Source organism: Haliotis cracherodii, unplaced genomic scaffold (assembly GCF_022045235.1).
Source record: "Haliotis cracherodii isolate W230 unplaced genomic scaffold, xgHalCrac1.p SCAF_1, whole genome shotgun sequence".
Lineage (NCBI taxonomy): Eukaryota > Metazoa > Mollusca > Gastropoda > Lepetellida > Haliotidae > Haliotis > Haliotis cracherodii.
The window spans coordinates 62552334-62580323 of record NW_027266264.1 but is presented as its reverse complement, the minus strand read 5'-3'; the positions used below and the strand labels follow the sequence as shown (position 1 = coordinate 62580323).

The 27990-nt window shown below is 38.8% G+C and overlaps 1 protein-coding gene across 4 annotated transcripts in view; it reads left to right on the top strand.

The window, feature by feature from the left end:
• Positions 1 to 27725, top strand: part of LOC139444190 (C-C chemokine receptor type 1-like) — a 152379-nt gene extending 124654 nt beyond the window's left edge. For all 4 annotated transcript variants that reach the window (XM_071226178.1, XM_071225449.1, XM_071226891.1 and 1 more), the window contains one exon: positions 22105 to 27725. In XM_071226178.1, coding sequence (XP_071082279.1) covers positions 22105 to 23259 — 1155 coding nt within the window. In that variant the 3' untranslated portion in view covers positions 23260 to 27725. The remainder of the gene's footprint in view (positions 1 to 22104) is intronic.
• Positions 27726 to 27990: the final 265 nt, after the last annotated feature.

Sequence of the window (27990 nt, the reverse complement as noted above, 5' to 3'; positions counted from 1 at the left end):
TGGTTGGTGAATGAAGTAGCTATGCTACACACTTCCAATACCTGCCATGAACCTTTTTAGCGTGTAAAGTATTAGGATGTGAAAATAGATACTTGAGCATATACAACGCCATGATATTTTTGAAGGCAGTTTCATTCATTCAGTTTGACAACCACTCAAAGCATTGGCTCAACCCGTGCCTCTTCACTCAATATCTTCGCGAAGACCAAAGGGTTCGTGGTTAAATTTGCCATGGTAAAATGGAGATATAATTTGACATTTGAAATTTCACCGTGCGGGTTCGGTTACAAAGTCAATTCGGCATGGTTACATCTACAGGTAACGTAACTCTACATTGAAAACACAATGCTGTCTTCTAGCTAGGCTCTGCTTAAATAGGTCCAAGGACAATCCTGGCAGTAATTCAGAGTCATTTTCTGTTTGTCTGCTGACTCAAACTACATGTATCTACTCGGTACTAAACTAACAACTATATTGCTCTTTTGACACAAACACAGTGTCTCAACTTCATGGGGGCAGCTAAGTACAACGCCTACATCTAGACTTGAAATGACACCAGATTAGGCAGCGGATCACCCAACTCAAGAGCATTAAAGCCATGCAAAGAGAAGGGGATGTTATCCTCAAGCACACAGTTGAAGCTTGTATATCTCTGTCCACCACTTCAAATAAATAATGTGGCAAATTCAGAGAGCATCCGCAGACGTTTGTCTCTAACACATCGATCAAGGAGTTTAACACTTGAATATCCATTAGAAGGTAAGCTGACGTCCTGTATTTAATTAGCATTTGAATATGATCCCGGGACGGCTAACTGTATGACATTGTCCACCACAACGAGGAAGTTGGTAGACGGATCCCGGGGAGAGCCGAAGACTGATTGCCTCTAGAGATACAATTAATATCGTGTAAATTGAGCTGAAGTGTGTGTACATTCTAACAGATCTGTCTATCCTGTCCAATATTTGTTCTCATAAATGGATTTTTGTGTGGTACGAAACTGCCTGTTTCATTTGCAGAATGACAAAGGTATCCAATGCATCTTCGACCACGTTTTGGAGGACAGTTCAATGACACTTATAAAGTGTAGTGCGAATAGAGGTGTTGATAGAACAACGGTCGCCAAAATAACCTTGTGGTTGGCTAGTCAATAGATGTAGGCTGGGGATTTACTGACGTGAAGCTTTTTTGACATTATGAGATTATTCAAACAAAAACAATATATCGTGAGCGTGAAATAAAATGATTACACCAAGGATGGTGTATCCTGCTGATATGTATATTAACAAATTAATATTTTGCTTCGTTGAGGAACGATACTTTTATTTGTGTACAAGAAGCGCAGCTATTCTCTGTGCAGTGTTGCGTCCGTTTGCTGCGACACGATCCGCGGATCGTGGGATCGAATTCTAGATTTTTTGTGACTATGATCCTTTTCTGTCAGCTCCATACCCGTGCTCATAGTGGCAGACCTCCGCGACCTCCATAACTGGAGTCGTTCTTCCTCTTGCTGATCACAATATATAAAATGTCTAACTAAATGCGTTTGTGTTCGGTCTTTAGTATCATTATATGTAGACAAACAGGATTGATATTACCCAAACCGTTCACATCAAACGCATAGCACAGTGTAATGCTGCACAGTAAACAGCATGCAAACCAGTGGTCGATAGTATGACAATCCAAGGTGGCAGACACTTAGAGTGATTACAGCTGAGAATTGCCTTATTAGTCAGGCATGTACATACACAGCAGTAGTAACTGATCACTGCTTACAGTGCACGTATCCCATTAGTCAACCCAAGTGGGTATCCGGGTTTGCTTACTTTGTTCCTATTTCACAATGTACTCAGCAATATGCCAGCTTTATGACGGCGGCATGTCATTAATCGAGTCTGGACCAGACAACCCAATGAGATATATTATGAGCAACGATACATGCCGGACAATCAATCAACCACTCCATTAAATCGCCTGTTTGCTAAAGCTGGGCCCTTTTCTAACGCGGAATATCAAGTTTTTACCAGGCTCACTAGGTCCAAACACACTATTGCTTGTCGTAAAGGGACTAATTCGGGTCTGAATTAGTAACACTCGGTGACGTAGCTGACTGCGTGTCATCGTACCCGGAAGGCATATGATGTTGCTCATTATGTCAACTACCGGATTGTCTGGCCATAACTTAATTATTTACATGCCGTCGTGGTTCTTGCTGACTTTGGACTAAATCAACAAACAAACAAACGTAGACAAATATGGAGTACTGGAGGTCATTGTCTTATCGAGAACCAGACGCCCCACCGAGGATATGTAACAGATGTTGAGAATTCATCAAAGGTTACATTCAGTAAGTGAACATATTAGGTTCGCTTTTTCTGCGATGACCACCTACCAGGGGAACATTTCTGCCATAATAAATATTTGCTATAACTAATCAATGGACGGAAATACATCAACAAGAGCTCAAGGGCGCACGTGTCAGTTACAGCACCTCTTACACACACCACTCCTACCTGTGAATAGTGACAATAAGCAGTTACGATATACAATCTGAACTTCAAAGAACATTCTGAATGGAAACAGTTCGCAAGCTGGGATGGTGTTCTTGATCTGGCCTAGTTTTTAATCCCAAGTCCATCACTAGCTTACTGATCGTGTTGATTCCAGCACATCCTGGACGCCTAAGTGTCAATCAGCTTTCCGATCCAGATTTAACCCCATTTATGTTTGTTTTGATGTGCATATTTTACAAATCCCAAATGTGTTTTTGTATATATCAAGCTGAGTAAATGTGAAGCAGCATGTCGTCATGTAGGAGTAAACGAAGTCTACATTTGCTAATATCGGATGAACAAATGTATTGTTTTCTCCACGTGAAACCTTAAAAATCCGTTTGTCAACACGTTATCCAAAGGTATATAAATTTTGAGTGATCTGACAATAACAATATGTTTTTTATCAAACTAAATGACCCGAACCAAGCTGTAACAGAACAATTTTAACTGTATATACATAACTACCAACATTAATAACAATAATAATGATAATGATAATAATCCTTAATGAATTGCTGCTAAACTCAACTGAGATGTATGATCCTTTGCTTTTCTGTTTGTCACTAAATCCGTTAAGCTTATCAAGAGGAAGGTTATCATCATGGACCTCCTCAGCAGAGACCCCCAACACCCCTTAGTCAACTTCTTTACATGGATGACCTTGAAAGTATTTCCAAATGAGAATCCATACTAAAAACAGATTCTCATTGTCGAATCCTTTTCGAGCCAAGGATGTAGTCTCAATGTCAATGTTGATTTTGTTGATGGTTCTGTCCTGCTGGGCGGTACAGAAATAAGTGTCAACCAAGCGAAGTGCCATTTCAAATCGGCCCACACTCAGTTTTTCAAGTAGAGGCTATCTGAACGACCACTGCATCGCGTATATGTGAGGTGTGTTGAGAGGATCAGCAACCCTGCGGAGTCCATTGCTTGGATGAAATATGCGGACCTCGCTTTGGAAATGTCACGCTTGGATCCCAAGTACCAAGTTGTCCGTCTCCCCATTGTTCTCGGTGCCTTGGGTTTGGTACCTCCCAGTCTGTTGTCTGTTGACATTTGGAGAGTAACCGGGTTTGCTGCACAGGAATACAACCCTTCTGGCAATCTGTGTAATGACGAAGGCTGGAGTGTCGGGAGAGTCTTCACATTCTCCGAAAAGACAATCTGTTTGTGCTTCCAGCGAGAAGTCCCATTCACTCTCTGGGCTGCGTGTTGGACCAATGATGTGCTAGGATCACACAAACCACTTTCCTTGCTGCATTGTTAATTTGTTATCTCTGTATATAATATAATATAATAAATATAATTTATTCAACACCATGATGACATCATTTGCCTTTGCGATTAAGGGAATGGTCTATTTGCAAATATTATTTCGACGTAAGATTGGCATTTGCTGCAAAGGTACTCTTTCAATTTCGGAAACAGGTTGTAATCACTTCGTGCCAAGTCTCGCGAGTATGGAGGGTGATTCTTCGAACCCACATTGTCGCACAGCAGTCGAGAGATGTAAGAAGAGGCATTGTCATGAAGTAGTGGAACTCCAGCAGTAAGCATTCCTCGCCGCTTTTCTTTGATAGAATCTCAGGCGATGAAGCAAATCAGCACTGAAGGCAGTGTCGGTTCTTTTTTCCTTAATATCAGAATTTAGAAACTTTGGCACCCAACGTGCAGATCCATAACATGACTTCCTCAAAATCCAGCAATGGTAATACGTCTACCTCACAGTAAAAGTACTTTTATCTCCTAGATTGGATCTTCATTGATGAAAGGTGAGAGACCTCCAGACCTTGGGTTATCATCAAGGCGTGTTCTCCCAACCTTAAACATAGCTGCCCAACGTGGAATAGCTAGGGGACTTATCCCCAAACACTTGTGACATGCAGTCATGAATTTCTGGGGAGTACTTTTCTCTAAAGTAACAAATACTTGATGACTTCTCGGTACTCGTTTTTTCTTCATTTCTGTGTCCATTTGGACCCCTATCACGTTTAACTGGGTGTCACTAATATACAAAAGACCTCAACCGACCAAATACACTTCGAATGAACTACTCAAACAATGAACTACATTGACAAGTTCACTTTGTTATGGACCATGGTTGAAAGGCTTGAAACGTTTTGACCAGCCCTCGTATACAAGTCAAATACCTTTTCGTTAAACACAATTATTGAGTTTTGTTTGAGTACAGAGTTTTACTTGCATGTTATCTTTAATTTCTAAGTTATATTACATGTTGTTTCTCATTTTATTCAGAGCACGGGTTGTGTGTGCTTTTGCAAGGAGAAATTTGTTTTCTGTGCAGTTCAATGTAGGCACATATGAGACAGCGGAAATTAATTTCGATCATGCTGTAGAATACATTGTTAACGGTTTCAGTCACCTGCGCAGTCCTGTGTATACACGGTAAATAAGGTGCGTTTACACGTTGAATGTTCAACAATGCGCATTATACTTTCGTAAATTTTTGTTTTCCAATTCTAGCCTGCTGTTGTAGCGTCCCTGTATGAAGTTCTCGTCAAATACTGGTCACAAATCCAACAGGATGTGCGTGATGTTTTGTCTTTACCCTGCTGCGGTCCTGAAGCTTCGTCGTATGTGGTCGCTGTTGTTTGACAAATGGGTAGACGCATGTTTCATATATTATGTTATTGCTCAGCAACATCTTCTTTGTAATGTTGATAAAAGCACGACCTTCATTCTGGATGCTGATCTTTGAGTGAGTGAGTGAGTTGGGTTTAACGCCGCTTTTACCAGTATTCCAGCTATATCGCGGCGTGTCAGCTTTATGTGGGAAGAAAGACCGAAGTGATGCAGGTGTACGTTTACCACTTACCACAGACATTCGTTCCAACGTCGTGCAAAAATCCAGAATGAGCAGCATGTTTTTTTAACCCTCGGCAATGCCGACAAAGGTCTTAATTTTGGCCTAAATAGCTTGAAAGTTCATAAAATTTTATATCAAACGCAATTATCGCCAAGTTATTGATGTACCGTCCAAAATTGGTCTCATCGAATAATGATGTTATGAAGTTATTTAGCAATATTTCTGAAATCAAAGCTGGCCAGACTTGACATATATGAGTGTCCATTAGAACTTGGAAAGCACCTTTGGGATCTTTGAAATACACCTCCTACAAGTTTTGGATTGAGGCGGGCGATTACAGTCGGTCATTTTAAGCTACAAGCTGCGCTGTAAGGCGTTTTATTCAACGAGAACCGTTTAATCTCACACGACGGCATGAAATATACTTTACATGTACTTTCATGACATAAGTCAGAATATATCAGCCTTTTAGATGCACTCTTGTGACAAAAAGAAGATTAAGATGGCATTTGGTCCATGATTGTAAACGACGAACTGTTATTTTTGTTTGAAGTAATTATACTTACGTCAATCGGAAGTGACAAGATGATAAATTGCTCCCTCTGAACTTAATAATAATGTGACAGTTGCAAGAAGCGTCATATCCCCTGTCGCACCAATGTTTGCTGGAATAATACCTCAAGCTCTTGGTGGTGTTGACGAAGTTATTGTCACGCCGTCTTTTGTGTGAAGATTATGCATCCACGAGAACACTCGTTAGTGTTTGACATTATCATATGAACCGTATATTCGCTAACGAACATTGTATACTATCCTAATCGCAGTTTCCTTTGTAAATAACATTGTGCAATCTGAATCGACCCGATCCATACTTATTAAGGAGGATTGAGTTCTTCGAGATAAATCTAGGTACTTCACATGAGGTAAGACGGATTAGCCTGTCCTGCGATTTGTTTGAGGAGTGACTGAGGTTAGTTTAACGCCATGCAGCTTTGATCATGACGTGTCACCTTAAAGTAGGAGTAAACCCCCGAAGTGGAACGGGTCTAGACTATTACCACTTTGTTGAAACCCGGAACCACGGGTATGATGCTGACAAGCCTAGAAACCACATCTGGAACTTTGTACTGCGAATTTTGAGAACACTATCTCAAAGAAACAAGAAACGTAAGTAAAAACAAAAACAGAACATAAATTCATCTTTACGTAACAGCGACAAAACCCTTTCCCCATTATTATAAATCTAGATTGTACGATTCCGACTGTATAATGAACATGCACATGTGTTTATGAATCACTACAAATAGTGATGATACCAGGTGTTTGCGAAAATAAGAGCGTATCCTGTCCCATGAGTGGAACGCGTTACTAACACATGCAAGGCAAGTAAATTGTTCACAATGGAGACAAAAACAAAGGAAACATCAGTTACTAGTCAAAAAAGGAAATTGCATCGGACATAATTTATTTCACTGTTGCTTGAAATTTGAAAGAGTGAGGCCTTGAATGCTAAAACATTCAAACAGCGTTTGAGCTCATTGTACATGGCCTCCATGACCCCCATACCATGGTACAGTCATTACTCCAAGGCTAGAACTGGTCAGCCCGTACTGGTCATGAGCATTAACTATGATATCATCTGTGATGCCATAAACTCAGTTCATCTTCTAAAAATGACATGGGTGGGTAGCCTAGTTTTTAAAGCCTTCGCTCGTCACGCCGAAGACCAAGGTTCGATGCCCGACATTGGTACATTTCTGGTGTCCCCGCCCTGTTATTGCTAAAATATTGCTAAAAGCGGCGTAAAACCATATTCACTAACTCTAAACACGACTCAATATTTGTCAAGAGAACGAACAGCAAAGCATGTTCAATTCCATGACGTGTTTTACCATACTAGTACGCATACCGTCACCATGGTTATTTCAGCTATGTTTTGTGCAGATAAAAATATATAGCCACACAGCGACTCTTGAATCTTTAAACAAGTATCATTATTTTCACTTGAAGGAGCACTTCAGAGTGCAAGTAATATGTTGGAAAACGAGAAAAGTAACATCGGTGTCATTGTCTGTATGCTTTGCGTCTAACATGTACAAGGCAAGTAGCGAAAGTGCTGAGAGCGAAAGAGGTATTACGTTACCTGGTATTCAAGTGGACGTGAAAGCCTGTACGTATATATGTACTTGCGGTTGAGATGTAATCACTGCAGCCGTGTGTGGGCCGAAGAGCTGTTTATGAAGTCGACTCTCGCTTCCAGCCGCAGTGCACATTCAATTGCGTTATTAACGAGTGGCCGTTTGCTCAGTACTGATTTCAATTGTCTCACCACCAGAGACAGGGAAAATACTTCAATATAAAGCAGTTCTGCAGTAGATGTGTTTTGAATTGCTTCGACAAAAGTGTACATGTATGTGTGTTGAATCGCTGATATAATTTGAAGGATTGTCTTTTAATTTGTAGGTAAATCACTCATTATCATGTAAATTCACATCCCCTGAGATACAAAATAAAATAAAACGGCACAAGACTTTTTTGTAAACCTCTTTCTCTTCAGATTATAAATTTTAAAAGAATGTCTCGTATTTCCACTTTCATGTTTTCGTTGAGGTTATCATAAGGCTCCACGTGTGTTTTACTTGTGTTCTAGAATGAGTGATTTCACCGATTAACATTTGCATAAAAGCGAGAAAACCATGTCCATATTCATAAGAAAAGGTCGATTTACGATTCCGAGCATGTGTTTATGAATTACTGTCGAATAGTGGTGAAACCAGATCTTCGCAAAAAGGAGAAAGTATCAAGGCCCATCTGTGGCACCTGTCACAAACACACGATGTTTTTTCAATAGAATCATAACACTGTTTACTGAGTATTTTGTATGTAAAGACTACTTCCTTATCAATATGTTATCAATGCAGTTCCCGAATATATATCGTCAATATATAAATTATATATTGTAATTTCACAGTTCGACCAGTTTGTTCGCTTTCTGCACGTTATATGCCACAGGATAAAACATTAAAGGATAAAAGAACCTGCGTTAAGACAGAGAGATATATTGTACTCTCGTGTGTTTTGTGGGGATTATTGCGGGCATAATTATAAAAGACATGTCCGCATGTATAGCAACTACATCAAGGGATATGTCGATTTTACAAAATACCTGGATTCAAAGTTTTAACGCTTATCGTTCGTTTGGCAAGACATGGAATCTGATAATGGCCATGTTGACTTTCGAAAATGTCATGATAAACAAAAGAGATATTCGGAACGCATTGATCACCTCAGTTATCGAGGTGAAAGGAATAATGATCGGCTTCTATATGTGCTTTAATGACAAGCAAGTGTGACATCCGATCGTTTATACAGATAAACGTTCCAATTGACGTATCTCCCCAATGTTTCTGTCGATGCTGTAACATACAAGGCACATTAATAATCACGAAATTATCACATTCACCACCTGCTTATTGACATTTGCCTTCTAGTTTGAAAATCCGAAATTAATCGGGTTGACAGATATTAGTTTCATTACGAAATATGGTCACATGAATAATATATCAGAGAGATATACTTCAAATAATTTCTAATGAAACTTTCACTTAAATGTCGGTTATTTCCGGAATATTGTTACTGAATGTCATGAAATTACAAATTTAGTTTCAGATAATGTTTCGTCCGTGATGGTTTTCTTTAAACTGAATTATCTGAAATGCTTTTGCTGTGTACATTTAACTCCCTATTTCTGATCATAAATGATGTCTTCTGATTAAAATAGGAGCGTGCGTGTAAGTTGCATGTAGAGGGAGCAGTGCATCAGCATTCATATACGCATGCTGTTAATGAGTGGGGGTTGGTTAAACGCTGCTTTGAACACAATTTATGTCTTATCATAAGGCTTCAAAGCGTAAAGTGGGAGGACAAGACATCCGAACACATCATTTTTAGTTTTCGCGAGTACGGGTATGGCAAAGTCACTACAAATCTCTAATCCAGGGCTACTTTCAATTGCTTCAAGGTTGACAAATCAAATCAAATCTTAAACGACATGGTCACTTTGCCATTCGTTAAATATCACTCCGTCAAAGAGTGAGTGAGTGAGTGAATATGGTTTCAGGCCGTTTTTAGAAATATTTCCAGCAATATAGGACTTTAGAGATGGGCTTCACACATTGTACCCATGTGAGGAATCGAAACCGTGTCTATGGCGTGACAAGCAAAAGCTTTAACCACTAGGTTACCCTACCCCACCATGACAGTTCAGCGTTGCTGTGTCAAGTTTGTATGTACGATTCAAATGAATAACCATAGTTGAATGATCATTGAAAATATACGCTACTGTTTATCAGCTAGGCGAACAAAATGTCTACATAGATGGGAGTCCTAACACATGTATGTCCTCGTCTGTCATGGAATGGTCACCCATTGCCAGTGGACTGGCGCCGCAAATCTATGTTCAGGGTTCTATTTACCCTTGGACCCATGGCCAGGATTCATCCATCGTGGGTTCGAATCACAAATTGGCCCAAATAAGGATCCATGGGTTGTAAGTGTCATATCCGTATTTGTAAGTTTCACCATCCCTTTTCCTTATTCAAAAGAAATCGATCGAAAAGCAGAGTCGATTGTACGATTCAACCTATATCATGTGTATGTGGCTATGGATTACAATCAAATTCGCGATATAGTGAGTATATCCGGCACCATTGGTGGAACCCATCACAACACATGCAAAGGCAAGTACCTTGTTCTGCTAAGAACGAGAACATAATGGTGCAAATATTCATTACTGATGCGTTGAATTTCGTACTTCAGTAGTTGTGAAATGTAGACACCAAAGGCTGGAGCTTCTGGAATATTGTTCTTCATAACGGGAAAGTTGACTATTAGAAAATTTAAGTCATATCTGTTGTCATACAGTCTTGTGAATTTTTTTGTCATATATGTCCTGTATCACTTTAGGCTTTCCTCACTTATTAAGCTTTTATGGCGTGATCTACATGCATGTGTGTATTTTGTTGTTTAATGCCGCACTCAGCAATATTTTAGCTTTCAGCGGTCAGTAAATATAATCAAAAGTATTCATGTTGGATGCAATATATGTCTCACCTAGGAACGTTTTACAAGACCTTCGACTTTTTCCGCTCATTATCATGTAAATGGCAAACATCGACAACCACAGGGGTGTAACGTGGTATTTCAGTGCTAGGAAACGTGTAGTACATAATTTGTGAAATGGGGTTTTGTGATATTTTGATAACCCGCGAATGCATACAAGTATGAATGCATAAATGAAACAGAAAGATCATTCCTATATTGCCAGGCGACAGTAATTTCAGTTTCGGGATTTATTTCGTATCATGTGCTCTTGAATGGCCCCAACCTCCGAGTATGAACGTGTCCGCAAAGCGATAGACGCTCTTATCAGATTTTATTAGTGGTCATATTTCTTCATTTGACTACGGTAATATCGAAGTTGGAAACGGTAAAAAGTCTAAACCTCAAGAAGTTGTCATGAAACGTCTAAAATTAACATCGATTTTGAGAATGGATATTTTTCTTCTTTTAGTTTGGATTGATTGTCTGGGAGATTTAATTACTAATTCTGGTCAATGTCAATGTCAAAGGTACCTCTGAACTAATATCTTCGTCATTCGAAGAGTGTCACTAAAGTCTGACTCCTGTCTTATTAACTTAGTTACGGACTGTCAAAGTTCCTAAGCACCTCCCTCACTCCATTCATCGTTGGAACTGTACAGCCTAGGCGCTAGTGTGATCAGCCTTTCATGTATGGCAATATTTTCTATCTTAGCACTTTGCTTGTCTCGAACTATCGATAACTCGATACATTTTCGATGGTCCATCGTTTGGTCGAATTGCATCAGCGATGTCACGTGTATTTAACGCATTTAATAATTTTTTTTATAAACCCAGCTTTATTACTAAAGTTATGTTTAGCTTCATGAATGGAACAAAGTTAACTGTTCTTGAAATGCTTTAATTTCGACGAAGTGGCAAAGCAAAAGCAAAAGCAGATATTAATAATAATGATGAAAATGGTTTTTTTTCGCTTTTATTAAGGACGAATCCATTTGAATGTACATGTCCGCGGGATCCGTAAATATACAGCATGGCTTTTAGCCTTCAGTATGCCACAAGAATGAGGAGATGTGATTAGTTTGAATTCAGTAAGTATTCAATTCAATATTGAAAGTTAGTTTTGGAATTGTAACGTTTATTTCGTCAGACCACCCCATCTAACCAGTAAGCTCCTGGTCTCGTGTAACGAAAGGTATGGGTTGGCTGCTAACCCTTCAGTAACTACTCGGGCGCTGTATTGATTCTCCCAGTCAGGTTGGCGGTGGACGTTGGTAAGCTGGACAGTCGGTACCTCTTTCCCATCGCCGGAGGACTCAGATGGTCTCTTGTGATGTATTTATTCCAGTGCCTGGCATTTACTCGCACAACTGATTTAGAATGATCAACTTGCTTTAGTCTGCTATACTGAGAAAGATCTGAAGCAATTGCACTGGTGATGCCCGACACTTGTGATTGGTTGTTTTGACAAGTTGTAAGGTATGTACACTTCACAGATTGCTGTGATAGCCCAACTGCCTATATTATATATTGGCTTTGATGTACGTTTTGAAGTGATAATATATTGACTATTTCGTGGAAATACAAAACTCAATAGTTGTGCTACAACGCATTTAGACTGATTACATCTTCAAGAGTTCAAAACGCCAAGACGATACTGATTTGAAACTTTTAAACACCGTTTCCATACTTCCTTGTTGTTTTACAGTACATATCGTACAGGTTCAGTCAGATAAGTTTAAAATACATTTCAAATAGTTTCGACCAAAGCGTTAAGGTTGGTAAACCGATATATATTTTTCATTTGCTTAAATAAGCAGGATAAATGAGTTTATCATAATATAAATTTTCCTCTGGTTCTAATTTTATATATTTGCTTTGAATCCAAAACCTTATATCGACCATCAATATTTACTGATACACTGTTGAGGTATTACGATTATCGTAAACATGTCAGAGTAAATTTGAACGCGATCTCAAGCTAGATGGATCTTTTTCCAATATGTCAACTACCTTTAAATATCGTGGATACATTTTTATTCTTGAAAAGACTTTGACAATCCATGCATCATCTTAAAGTTAAATTTAAGATGTTTTAATCTTTAAATACGTTATAATATGCAGGATGAATACATTTGAGAAGGCGGGTGATCTTGCTTTGATTAATTGTATTTTTTCAAATTATTTATTTCCATTTTGACAGAATGATGTCTGTAAAAAACGAAGGATGATTGGTAACGACAAAGACGAAAGATGATAGAAATGATGTATTACGATAAAAAAAACAGCACATGATATTCAAGCGCCAAATCAAAATTTGAATCCCATATCGAAGATGTCTGTTCAATCAGATCTGCCTTCAATTAATTCTCTCTCACTCCTCATTATAATTAATACTTTTATTTCTACTGACAAGAAAAAAACATATCACAGATTTCTAGTTGCCCTGTCTGGAAGATGTGAACTTGAGGAATGTCAATGCCTCATCTCAAGCACTAACAAATCTTGGAGCAGTTTCATCAGAGGGTTCAAAAGAAATAAGACAGTACTGTCCTGGCCGATTAAACTCAATTGCCTTACGCGACAAGAGGATTCAAATTACTAGAACCCGGCATCAATCAACGGAGCATGTATTTTTTTTATGTAAAACCGCCTAGAACTTCAGATTCACTTCTTTCATCACGATATTCCACGTGTGAAATTCACAATTCGAGAAGCCCAGTCCTTTGATCAGCCTTTTACCTCTACACAGTCAACAGGCAGTATGATTATTAGTGTTAGACGTACATGTATAGTGACAGAATTGGTTTAGGGATTTCATGATCAATTTCGTTATTCTTTCGAAGCGATGTTACGGTAGAGACTAGTACCTATGTTTCATTAAGCACCTCATCAATACTCCAGATTCTTTGGATGCCACTTAAAGATGTTGTTAGACATAAAGACTTCTTTTGTTAGGGGTAGAAATATTTTTTAATCCTAAGTTGTACACCTTCCAAAATCAAAGATGTTTCTATGCCAATTTAATGCAGCCTCATACACATCAACGTGGTTAGTTCCAGTGAAAAGAACTGTAGATTGTAACAAGAGTGAGCATTCTATACGACGTGGTGTCTATTTCCAGTCTGTGTCTAGACGTTGTAATTAGTGACTTTTGTGAAATTCTGTACATTGTCGATGTTAAACGTCTAGGTTAATCTACATCAAATGATTTGGGTCCTCCCACAATGTAGTCTTAAACGACTTCACTGAAACACTGCCAATTAAGTCTTGTCTCTTTTCAAAATAACATCATGTCGATTACACAATACGGATACGTCAGATGAAGCTATATGTCGTCATATTTCAATACTGTTGAGATCGCTACGATATGACGTCACAAATCAATTGTCATTTGAACAATATGTTTGCGTCTCTGAAGGCGGAAAGGGACAAACGGTTTTTTATATTTGTTTTTTTTTATCTGAGTTACACAATTATTATGTCTGTTATACATAATAGCAATCATGGTCCACAACTTGATTGTCTGGTCAACTGTCTGGAGGGGTGGCGGGGTTAAAGCGTTCGCTCGTCACGCTGAAGACCCAGGTTCGATTCCCCTCAATGTGTCAAGCCCATTTCTGGTGTCCCCCGCCGTGATATTGCTGGAATATTGCTAAAAGCGGCGTTAAAAACCATACACACTCACTCTCTTAACTGTCTGGAATGAAGGAGGTATGTTTCGTTCAAATGTCCACACTACTACTACTACTACTACTACTACTACTACTACTACTACTACTACATATTTTCGGGACAGTAATGTGGCTTTATAAACACCTTATGTTAGCATCTACTTGAACAGGAATCCATCTGTCACGGCCTCAGTTTACTTAGAACACCGCGTTCGTTAATATATTCAACAAATACGAATTAAGGTCACATCAGTTGAGGTGTATTCAGTGAGTTTCATGTACTTGTACCACACGGCACTTGGTGGGAGGTCAACTCTTTCAGCAAGCAATTACACATGAGCCTCCAGGTTTTAAAGTACATCTTATCAAGTTAATAATCTTTGAATGAAACGCCAGTTAAGAACCCTACCCTTCCCGTTGTGTATGGCAGCAAACACCAAAATAGGGATCCCCCTATGGAGTGAAAGTGGAAGCCATGTTTACCCATCGTGCCCTTCGTCGACTCCCGAATGAATGTCAACAAACGTAATGGGTGTAATAACTATAAACAGGGTTGGCCAAACGATCCCATTACCCAACTATTGGAAGTCCATATGTTCTGGTCCATTGAAATAACATCTAATTCAAAATGCTATCATCACAACGTATGTCAGGTAAACATCCTTTAAGTATATATACAACGGATAAAATTTAAACCAGTGCATTTGTACAGGCAACCATGATGCATTAAGCTTGTATTGCAAATTTTGAATATATTTATGTTTTCTCGCTTTTAAGTTTAGTCCTGATCTATCTTTAACACTGAAATCTTGAACTAAATATGCTCTCCTAGACAGGGCAAATACATGATATGATATGTTATGTTCGCTTATTTGTATTATTTTCATTTGGTTCTTACTGAATTACACATGTTGATGTGGAGGTACACTGTTAATGGTGACGGTATGTGTCAAACACATTTTCAAACCTTATAATGACTATTATAATGGCGTAATAGTTCGCTTACTAATAAATAACTTCATAATTGTCCTCACTTTGCTGTTCATGATATGAATATCTGTTCTGTGAACACCAATAAAACTCGATCTCAAGGTAATGCCACATACAGTTAACATGAAAACGGGCAAAAGAAAGTATACTCTTGAAAACTGGATTTGAGTGAAAAAATATAAACTTTAGGCTGGACGCAGTGGCCTGGTATGATCTACTCACTGACCGAATGCATGTAATATCGCCTGCATCATATACGTCATCATCGAATACCCATTCCGTGTGCGTTTCATACATACCCGGCAGTTTATATACACTTTATAAACACAATGTAAGTTGTTATGTATTTATATAAATGTTCTTGTGTAAAACCAAGTTGAATTAGCGCGTAGTAAGCCACGGGGATTATACACCTTAAGTAAGGCTTTGACATCCGTTGGTGAAGTAGTCTGTTCGTCAAGATTCCGACCAACTCGTTCATGTTTCTAATGAAGGCGACGCTAAGACAACGATAGTGTTCGAACATAATTATGTATCTGTATAGTCTCGCTTGAAAGATTCTTTACGTTCCATTACTTGTATTGACCCATCTATGAAGATGGTCGATATATCGGATAAGATTGTTTTATTGGTTTGGGCGTCAAAATGGCCATCTTGAAAAGGCACAGCTTGATTCGTGAATTCATTGTATTTGGCACACAGAGTTCAATACACATGAACTAGTTTGTATCGTGTGTTCACTTGTTTGTGGCATATGTCACATGTGGCATTGTGATGCCGCTAGTCTATGAACTGTATATGGCCGAACTACATCAGTTTCCTGTACGACGTGACATGTTATACAACTTAACCCATTGCATGTCCATCCTGTAAACACTTTCAATATCACCACCCTGTTTATCAAAACACGTTTTGTTTGTTGTTTGACGCGGACTCATCAATGTTCCAGTTATATTACATAAATAATCGAATCAAGTCTAGACCAGACTATCCTGTGATTGACACTGTGACCAAGGATCCACGCAGTCGGGGTACGAAAACACACAATCAACCAGGTCACCGAGCCAGATCACCCGATCCATTACGTCGCCCAGAACAATATGATGGGGCCTATTAAAACCCAGAATGCCCATGATACTAATTAACGAGAGTTTATGTTTATGCCTATACAGTATTATGCAGTCAATTATCGTCTTTCGTATGTTGTCTTTACTTGTGGACATATACTATTTTGAAGAAAAACAGCCCAAGTGCACTTGACTCAATGTAATCATATATTTGCCGACCTCACATCCCCATACTATCGCATTATTTGTTAATGAGGTCAAGTATTCTCGGATCACATTGAGCCACTCGTTGATGTAGGTCACTGGTCACACCAGGCGCTGCAGCTGGCAATACAAATATTTGCATGTATGTGAGGTCAGTGCTCTGTGGTGTTTTTACAAATAACACCGTTCAATGGGTTCATGCATAATATGAACTGACAGTTAGTTACAGTGTCCTGTCAGAATATGCAGCAGTGTGACTACACTGCGGAGATCCTGGAGAGGAATATGTCCGCAGTTTCCATACTTGTCGCGTGAGTCACTGGTTTGCCTGAAGTTCTACTAATGTGATGTACGACTGAAATATTGCTGACTGTATCTGTCAACGACATTCATTGACTCATTTGGAAAATGAAAATGAAAACAAACATCTTATTTGGGTGGTTCACGCTCATGAACTTAAAGGAATCGGTCGAGTAGTCATTTCTCAAACGGTTTATAACAAAAACACAGGACACTGTAAGTACTATTTATGTAATTAATGGTTTGTTTTGTGGGATACGTATTTATTGACATGGTGTGCTGTTCACGTGAATAATGTATTTAGGCCAGGTGTTACTCTAGGTCCTCCAGCCTTTTAGTGTTTGTAAGCTGCACAAAGTCACTCCATCATATAATTGATAATCCTATACCCGGTTACATAAAATGTTATGTTTTATCATTGTTTTCTAGAACCATTACTTGTGTGGAGTAGTAAAACCCCTCGGCTAACTTTTCGTCATACAAATGTTCTGACAATGCTGCGTTAAGCTGTTGGTTTGAAAGGTTAGCCTGTGCTCATGGTGTTTGTCCGAAATGGTAAACCTTCCCAATGTTTTGTTTCTTCCGGCAAGGTTTCAACATCCTATCCGCCCCATCGTCAAAGAAGCAAATAATATTTATTTTACCACGAGCAAGATCCGTTACGAAACCACACATATCACAAAAACAGGACACAAGGAGTCCATAGGGTATTTTTGTCTATCCGTTGAGGTACTAATTGATAGCTTAAAAGTGTGTGCACTTCCACGATATATTTGTAAATGGTGTATTCATTTGGAAACTGAAATCTACTATCGTATTTAATACTTTGATATTCGTAATCGTCATCATCGTAATGTCTTATTACTCTGTGGCTCCTAACGTTTTTAAACTATCTTTCATTTTAATTCCCACTTGCTGCTACTTGATCGTTTTTGCAAGCCGTTTATATGACGCTTGCGTGGGTGTTAATGGTTCGTACAGTTTCCGGCCATTAGTCCTTTGAAGGGATGTGTCAAAACATGACTCTGGAATTGACAAAATATTGGAAATTTACTGTAGTTGTCAAATTCCCATACAGAAAATAACAGAACACAAATCAGATCCAATATTTATTTCCGTACTGTACCTTTGTTATAAACACAACCCCGTTGTGGATACCAGTGTAAACGCGATCTCCAGCACCCGATTTTTGTCTTAAAGGACGACCAAAGAAGATCGGTTGGTTGCAATGTGTGATCTGGATGATAGTGTGTCATCGTGCTTAAACGGCTTTGATCTTTACTGATTAACAAGCTGGAAAATATGCAGATATTCCTTCTCTCACAACAAAAGCGCAATTTCAGGATTCTGTAATTTGTAAACCTTGTTTTGTAAAGCAGGGCGGTCGGGTACAGTTGAGTCGCATCCCTTAGCCTTGGCAGGATTCGCTTGTTATGGGTTCGATCCAAGAAACGCCCTCATTGTGATATTTTAATTGTTAGATGTGTTTGCGGTTTTCAACAAAAGTCGGTATATATATATACGACTTTTCTTAAAAATATGCAGCATTAGGTGAAGCAAAGCCACAGGCCAAAAGTTCTTCGAAGTCAAAGTCGTCCATACGCCTGGCATATCCTTGCTCCAGAATTGTGTTACGTCTTCTGTTAGTCAGACACTTCTTCCTCAGAGTAGTATATCAGCTCCTAAACGGTGTAGATGAATATTGGGGAACTAACTAACCGGACTATGAAGTTGGCAATAAACATTTCTCAATTACCAACGAATATTAAGAGCTGATTGTTTGGGGACTATGATGTGTAAGCAATACATCTGAACAACATAAATGCATACAAATATTTATTCAATTTGAAACTGTTACAAAATAATTAAAGCGACAAAACCCTTTCCAAAGTCATAATAAATCTCGATTGTACGATTCGGACTGTATAACAAGCATATGTTTATGAATCACTAGCAAATGGTGATGACAACACATGTTATCCGTTGTATCCACAATCGTCAAGTGTACTTTAAGACAGTGAATGAATGAATGAATGAATATGGTTGTACTTCACAACAATATAACGCCTATATCAAGGCAAGGTATACATCATTAAGCATGGCCCAGAGAAACCAGTGATTGATATTATGAGCAACGATCCACGCCGTTGGTGGTCAGCGATCAATTTAAGTCGCCTCTGAAGACTACCACTCATGTAGGCTACAGGCATAATCGCATAGTGAGGATAAACAAAAGTAGAATTATAATGCAAGCGACAATTACGTTTTAACTAAATGTGATGTAGTTTAAAGGGTTTATATTGATCCCTTGCATGTAGCATGCCCATAGTCCAGGATCTGCGTCACGTAGGGCTATCCTCCCACATTACGTAAGCTGACACATTGTAATATAACTGAATATTGTTCAAAGAAGCGTTAAACCCAATTTACATCCTCACCGACTGTGTAATGCAGCACTTTGGACGAGCAAATCTCACTGCTAAGCGTGCACTTAACATAGTTCCATCAATATTCCCTTCTCTAGACAGAAAATGTTGATACTGGAAGTTATAATTAAATGCCGTTTCAGCGACGACATATATACATATCCTTGATTAAATTTATATATCGATAACGCAGGACTGCGACAAAATGGATTTAGACATCCTATCATCATTTATACATCACATCAGTAGATATCGTAAATTTAATGGTTACACATTACCCTTGGGTAAAGGTAAATCCAACTTTATATTCATTTGCAAGAAAAGCAAGATAACCTAGAAGCAAAATTACATTTACGCATTGTCCAACATTTTGGATCCATGCAAGCCTTTGCTTTCTGTATTATTTGATGAAAGAAAGGACGTCATCATATTCACTGTGGTATTGTGTGAAATTTGACGAAGACGTACCCTAGGGGACAGCGAGTTCTAGAATAGACTTCCCGTCACAACTCTCGACCTCAGGGTTTTTCATACGACCTTTCCTTTGGCATTAAGTGGGCAGCAGTATGTCCGTCAGGGCCACGCGTCACATGCTCTCTGTCTGAAAGCACTGTCTGTCTGACCGCCGGTTACCTTGTGGAACGAAATCCGAGTCGCGCAGGGACCCAGCATAATCGTATATCAAGCATATTCGTGTATCAGAGCTTAGAGGACAATGAGACTGTTAGCTGAAATCTATCCGCCAGTATGTTCTAGTTGAATAATCTGGATATATATTATATTAAACCAAAAACGCTTCTTTGGCATATTGCCAGGGTTTTTTCCTGTGCCAAATTTAATGTTCATGGAAATGGTCATATTGAGGAAATGCAATTTGGAAATATCATCTACCATAAATGTAGAAATTAGATTGGATTGAATTAATTTTAACCTTTTAAATCTTCTGAAAATAGTTACTGGTCAAGTCACTACTGGTTATTGTCACACGAGTATTTGGTTTAATGATAAACTATTACTCTGTTTGGCTGTTTAAACTTGAATTATTTGTTATACTCCATAGCGGTAGCGTAGTGGTTAAAACTGTCGCTCGCCGAGAACTGTGGGTCGATTCCCCATTTGAGTTCAATCACACGTTATACCCCAATTCTGACGTCTTCGCGATTTCCATGCATAATCCTTAGAGCAGATATAAACTATACTCGCTCGCTTGCTCACTCACTCACTCACTCACTCAGCATCAGCATCAACGGTGCGATTAGTCATTGAATATTGTACCCTTGAGCAAGAGTGGTATGGCACTCTTTGATATCGTTTTAGAAAGAGCATGCTCTATTGTACCTCAGAAGTTGTGAAATAAACACAAGTTGTGAAATGTTGGAGCTGATGTTATATTGCTGGGAAATGGTAAGTTGACCGTTATTGAACGACGATATCAGATCATCGATATACCTGAAGCTTAAACTTCTTGGCGAAATCACCTTGTATTGGTTTGGGCTAAAACAAATAACGGATTGCTCTGGAATTGCACAAGACTTTCTAATTCATGCTAAACGTCAGGTATCAATTTCCTCCTAAGTCTTCCAGATTATGGAAGTTCACCGCATGTTACCCCTGTATGTTTCTGAGATTGTGTGTTTCAGGGTTAGAATTGGTCCATCAGTTTTTTCTTGTCGCAAGACGCGGGCCGTTATGCTTGGTGTCTTGGTTGATTGTCTTTCAACATACCCTGTTGGCGTGGATCGTCGCTCACTGTATCAATCAATAGTTTATTTACAGGCTCGATTATGCACAGGCTACCGTCATTTTGCCGGAATATTGCTTACTGTGGCGTTTAAAAAACAAAGTATAAATACTCCAGTCGCAATATATGATATCTGATATAATACCATATCCGATTAATCCACTGCATAATAATGGATCGTACACAATATATCTTGACTAAGATATAATTAACTACTCTTCCGCGTTATCATCAGAAGCAGCTTTTAACATTTCTATACACGACCTTTTAGGAATGAAAGACATTTTACAGCCTTGGGTTATTCTAAAAGCCAATTGTGCATCTACAACTCGTATATTTATCAAAGCCGTCTAATTAGTTGTCTTGCCAGTATCAGATTTGTTGTCTGGAGTCGTCTTGACTCTGTGTTCAGTCTGTGTGGATACCTTACCCAGACCGGCCCGGTCAGTTTCATCCTATGCCAGTTCCACTTCTCGATCGAACACGTACCTGTTGTACGAGTGAAGTATATATGTATGGGAATAATAAAGATAGTGTTTCAATTTGCAAAGAGCAAAATCCTACTTCACAAATATCCCTTTCAAAGGGTGAATTTAATGTATTTCTCAACTTGAATAAAATGTCTATTTTTGCAGAAACTCATCTTTGTTTTTTAGAGTGACGTCAAGACTGTCTCACAGACTATTGGGTACACGTGGAAAGTGGGCGCTATGGATAAAAATAATATTGTGTGTTTTCAATTAAAAGGTTTAGAATGTAAAACCTGGAAATTTCTACGTTATAGCTCTGAAGGGCCAAACGGAATGCAGGATTCTAAAACATCGTGTTAGAAGTACTGATAACATTGATATTTAGGAATGTGGAATCTCCTGGCATCAGCAACACATGCAAATCTGAAAAAAAGAGTTATTTTCTCATGTTATCTGATGGGTAGATATGTGTGTCAAAGATATAAACATGTCGTTTTTTCCAGATTACCATAAAACATGGAATACGTATTGATGTGTTGTAACGAATTGTGGGGCGGTCGGGTACCCTAGTGGTTACGCCGAAGACCCGGGTTCGATTCCCGACATGGGTGTAATGTGTGAAGCGCATTTCTGGTGTCCAACGCCGCGATATTGCTGGAATATTGCTAAAAGCGGCGTAAAACCCTAATCACTCACTGTAACAAATTGTACTACATTAATTCATAATAATGTATTAATAATTCATTTCAGGAGATGAGTAACAACACGACAGCCTCTCCGGCGGAGTTCGGAAGCATTGTATTCCACAGATACAGCACAGCTGAACTACTGGAAACATTCGCCCCCCTTGGGCCATATTCAGAAAAGTTTATCCCCCCTTTGTGGTACGCTGTTGGCTTTGTATGTAATCCAGCCTCCGCGGTAATATGGCTCGGACGTCGTATGAGGCGAAACAACTCATCCGCCATCTACCTTGGAGCTCTATCCATCTCCGACCTTATATTTCTGTTCCTGCATCTGTTGTACACCCTTCATGGAGCATGGGGCTATCGGACGTATAACACATCAGCAGCCTCATGCGCGACCTTCATGTTCTTTTATTACACACCACAGTACCTGAGCACTCTATTGGTTCTTGGATTTACAGTAGAAAGGTATGTGGCCGTGTGTCATCCTTTTCAAAAGGAGAAGTGGTGCACTGTCAGACGTGCCTGTGTCATCGTTTGTGTTCTGCTGTTTTTTTCCGCGGCTGTTGCGTCGGCTCAGATATACTTTTGGACATACACTCCCGATCATGGCGCTTGTCACTACAGACAAGCGGCTACAGAAGGGGATGCCGCCAGTTTTGTAAACATCTGGAGTTGGGTTTCCGATTTGCTGATATTTGGAGCAATTCCACTGATTGTGTTGTGCTTTAACGCCCTTGTTTTAAAAGAAATTTGTAAATTAGCTAAAAATGGTGTCGTTTCTCGTCAAAGTGGAAGTGCGAGCACAACAGCTTCAACTGTGACTCTTCTCTCGGTGTCCTTCTTCTTGATCATTACCCAGCTTACTGCCACCGTGGTGTTCTGCATGGAAACGCTCTTCCCGCACGGCGATATCATGATGACTGACGAAGAAATTCGAGAAGACCCAACGTGGAGTAAAATGTTTAGCTATCTTGAAAGTCGGAAAATAATCGAGTGTCTGTGTCTGTCGCATTTCGCCCTGTATTTTGCTATATACTGTCTCACCGGAAAACATTTCAGGAAAGAGGTGTTATACATGTTAACGTGTTGCGGGCGTTTTCGTTCCTTTCAGGATTCATTTTCAAGAAAGCACAATGGCGAGAAATATTCCATGGTATCCAGTAATGGCCACCTCATGTCCGAAACGTGTACGACCACGTTCACAACTAACTTTTGAGCGTCCATGGGTCACTGACAATCCTGAGGACACTTATTTTAAATGTTTTGAGATGGTCAGTTTAGACCCTGAACAAACCTAAACTTGAAGATTGAAGTAATAACATCCATCAGATGCTTCAAAATATTTGTATTCGTTTGTGGAACCTTGATGGTGACGTGGACATAAACTGAAGGTGGATTTGATGGCACCACAGTAAACCTCGTTAACACGGAAATCTTTTGAATCATCGAAGAAATATATCGACTGAGTTATTCATTATTCGAGACAAGCGGAGTGATGGTGTTCGATAATTCGATGTTTCTGCGAGAACCGAAAGGATGCATGGTCTTCCATGATATTTCGAAATAAAGACGTTCGAGTTGACGAGGTGTTCCTGTATATTCCTGTATTCAATGTGATTATCTAAATTGGTATATATTTATGTACTTTACTTCAACATTTTTTGGACTGCCAGACAAAAGAAAAGCATACACCCATGTTCGCCATACAATTAAAAGACATAGCGTCGGATACAGAGATGTCCAAATGCAAGAAAACCAGTGCTTGTTGTTGAATGTAGGAGAGGCTTTGAATCAAGTGTTTGACAGAACAGAACGTCACCCCTGTTTCTATCACAGAGAGTTCAATGATACTGTACAATTATATTTTGAATCTGACGACGTTTGGCGACGCTTGTCGTGGATGTACTGAAAGGATACTGGCTATCTTGTATTATGTAGTTTCGGTTTAACTCGCATGATGTCCGCGGCAATTACTTTTCACTGCATAATCTTCTTGAATTGCCAAAGGGGTACACACGAGAAAAGTATGCGTTATCTCAACAACGAAATTTAAGTAGATACCAATATCCTCGACAGTGTCGATAAGAGGACGTCATATGTACAAACATATGTACTGAAGAACATATTATATATTGGAACATGTGTAAACGATATGTAAGTGTTTTACCGCTGGTCGGAGTCCTCATACTGGAATGATGAATGTGTTTTTATGGTTAATCTGATACTAAATTTTATCGTGATTTCTGATGTCGAAAGAATGAAATAATCAGATTTTGTAACTCTTTGAACAAATCTGAAAATCAGATTGCAATTAATCACAGTCGCGTTAACAGTTAGTGTTTAATGTACACGTGTACTCGGTTCATGTATATGTCACAAGTTACGGCAACATTGCCAATGCAATAATCGAAATAAGAATTTTCATAAATTCAACATTGAAAATAGACTGACTGATAAATAATTGTTTATCTGATGTATGATTTGTCGCTACATATGCTTGACCGAGAACGTGCATTGTTAAGACACACAGTTACGTTCAAGAAGATTGAAACGTACCATGCAATACCATGACTTTTAAATCAAGTGCGGTTGTTTCACGTTGGTCTTCTATTGTTACTGTGACTGTGATGTTCCCATAGTACTGACAATTGTCACTATATACATAAAACACAGCCAGAAATCCCTGACACAATATTAAATAGAAGGTGGATATGAGGTGAAGGTGATAACTTCGGAAGGATGTTGAATATGACTAAAACCTTTTACAAAATTCATTTTCCACACAATCGGAAAGGGTACTGATTTAAAATCATCTTACGTATTTCTTCAACTCATCAATTCAATATCGTTGATATTTCTGTATGAATTTAGTGTATATGTTACCGCGGTGTATGATGGTGATATGGTTGCACACTGCACTATGTTCCATATACAGCACAGAATGCATCATCTTATGTATATACTTCACCATACGAAGAAATTGAACATTCAATAAAAAAATTAATTAATAGTTAGTTAATTGAAAGCTACGAGGAATTACTCATTATCTGTCTCGAGTGAATTAAGTTCCAAGCTTTGGTGGCCATGTTCAGCAGTAATTCACTACAGACAGATAATCTGTAATTCCCCTTGGTTCAGTCATTCCTTTTATTATCCATTGTATGTTTCTGTGAAATTGTAGAAACGTGTATATTTCCTGATCTCAAGTGGAGAGAGCTATGGGCCTCTCCGCAAACAATGGAACCAATTGAAGAAGTGGAACAAAAATAGCCAGTCATCATTAAGGTCCGTTGAGATTATGCCGTGCAAATTGATCGTCGAACTTGGTTAAAGGGGAGAAAGACTAATCGAAATACAAAATGCTCAGTTATGATGATTAACAAGTAGTCAATAATTTCAACTGTATCAGTGAATCTGTGGGTAATATACTGTAATAGTGAACAAATGCTATGAGCATTCACTTTGCACATGGTTAAAATGTCTTTTCAACACTTCTTTAATTTCACATGAAATCGCGAATCACTGATGTGTATTTTCTGTGACAATGTTCTTGCGACCCCAAGTCAGTTTCTTAAATTGTAACGTTACCTCTTACCTAGTATCGTCACGATATGGCTGAAATATTGCCGATGTGACGTAAGTGAATAAACTCACTCACTCACCCTTACCTAGTACCTAAACCAGAAAGGTCGGTTAAATTAGTAGTATTCATATACGTCATGGCTATGTCATTCGTTGTCTATTACACGGAGAGGAGAAGCTGTTCCTCCATGACTGTACGACAGAGATGACATATGTTGCAGTTGTCGCTTAATATTCGTCAATATCGACTGCGAAACCTCCCGTTCACTGTGTGATCAAAGTAGTGCGTTCATACAATACCAGTAATCCTATGAATAAACCTTTCTTGTTGTTTTACACACAGCCCTTCCCACGGTACAAAATGACAATGCCCTGACACCTGTGATACATTGTATGTATTGAAGCCATCATCTGATCATGTAACTATCTAACATTGATGTGTATTGATAATTAGACAATTATCGTTGTGTTCCAGATATCATAATATATACCTACGTATATATTAATGTATGTGTCAACGTGCAGTCGCTCACATGTACATATATTACATTTCTATCATTTTCACAACGGCTTACCAAATGTGTTATTGCGTGTCATTAAATATGTATATTTCAGTGTTCTACAATCATGTATAGCTGTAATTATTTTCATACCTGCATGATGTCGTATTGATGAGTAAGACACTATATTTTGCTATGCCCCATGAGATATATAAAAATGTGAACCCGTCATATTGTAATCTGGCATGCTCAACCTGTACATACAAAATCCCATTCTTTTCTGTATGATATTTGAAAATACTATATTATGTAATATAGAGTGTCCTACAAAAGTACAAGGTTATAATGATTCATATATCTCGACCTTTATCCATTATTCATCCATACACACATGCTCTCCTATAAGCCTCTTTCCTCATGTCATCTCTTACCAACTCCTCTTTGTCTTGACTTTGTCCCTCAAGCCATCCTCTACTTCTTCGTTGGCAAGGGGCATGTGTTTTTGAGTGTGCTGTTACGCGTCCCCAGTCGTGCCTGGACTAGATTCGCCTGGACTATAACCCTTGTCTGTTTAATAGCACCACACCCAGGCTTGTGGGTTTCACCCAAGTGGTAAACGTCTACGAGCTGTATCGCATTGTGCTTCCCTTCGGCATTAAGCTGCCAGGCCGTGATGTTACTATGGCATAATGGTAACATCGGAGTCCAATCCAATCACAATCCCCTTCTTCCTCCTGTGTCCCCTAGGCTTCGTATTCCTCCTGGAATCCAACCTGCCATCTCACACAGCTTACCAGATACAAGTATTTCCAAGCGTTTCCCTATTAAAATTGAGGGTGAGGTATACCGGTGCATGTTTGAAAGATTTTCCAATTGACATAACCTTGATTGGATTTCTATCATGTCACACTTGCTCATACATAGTTATATTGCGTAACCTTGATGTAGACACACGTTGATGTGGACACATACTTGGACATGTTTTTACCCTGAAGGGAACGTGTAAAGCTTCACGTCTCCTACTTGTCATACACGTTCTTTGTCTGCTGGCACAAGTATATCTTATTCCTACAACGATATGATAACACTTAAACTACTAAATATAAGTCGGTACCACTGATCTGTGTAATTTGCCCTGTACAGTAAGGCAAATACATATCCCCTTACAATAGATTTGTGTTACAAAAGGAAATGAGAACCATATAAAGCAAGCTTCTTCAGTCTTGAGAAGCACATGTGGTTTTTTTCTAAGTATACTCCCACCCCTGAAACATCGAGGTTGGCGTCGAGAAGTAAGTTACACCTACATAAGGTAATCTGCAGAAACACTCAAAACTATAATGAAGAAACCAATCGACAATAATAGCTAATACAACATATTAGAGCGTTATTAATTCTACAAATACCCACTGCTCTGGTAATTCAACCGCCAGCAACGTAATAATGATTGCCAAGCTGTCTAAGTACATGGACATCAATGTGATAAGATCAGATACACTTTACAAGGTGTATGTTATTAACAAGTATCGATTCGTCTTCTATTATATTACGATTGTTAGTTTTTTTCAGGTAATAAACGAAATTGTTTTCAAAATGTTATTTGTTTCACTGAAAATGGCGTTGATTGATGGATCTGTGAATTGTTTTGTTAATCTTAAGAGTTATTTCTTGTTTAACTATCACATTTAAGATTACTTGAATCGTGTTTTGTTTCTGTTAACGTTGTCTGTTTTAAGGAAGGAACAATGTTGTCCAATTGGAATAAAAGATGAAGATTGAACGAGGTATTGTTATTGTCTTTCTGACCAACTTGAAGGATGTCAAACCGTGCCTACAAATTCATCAACCCTACTTTAATTAACACG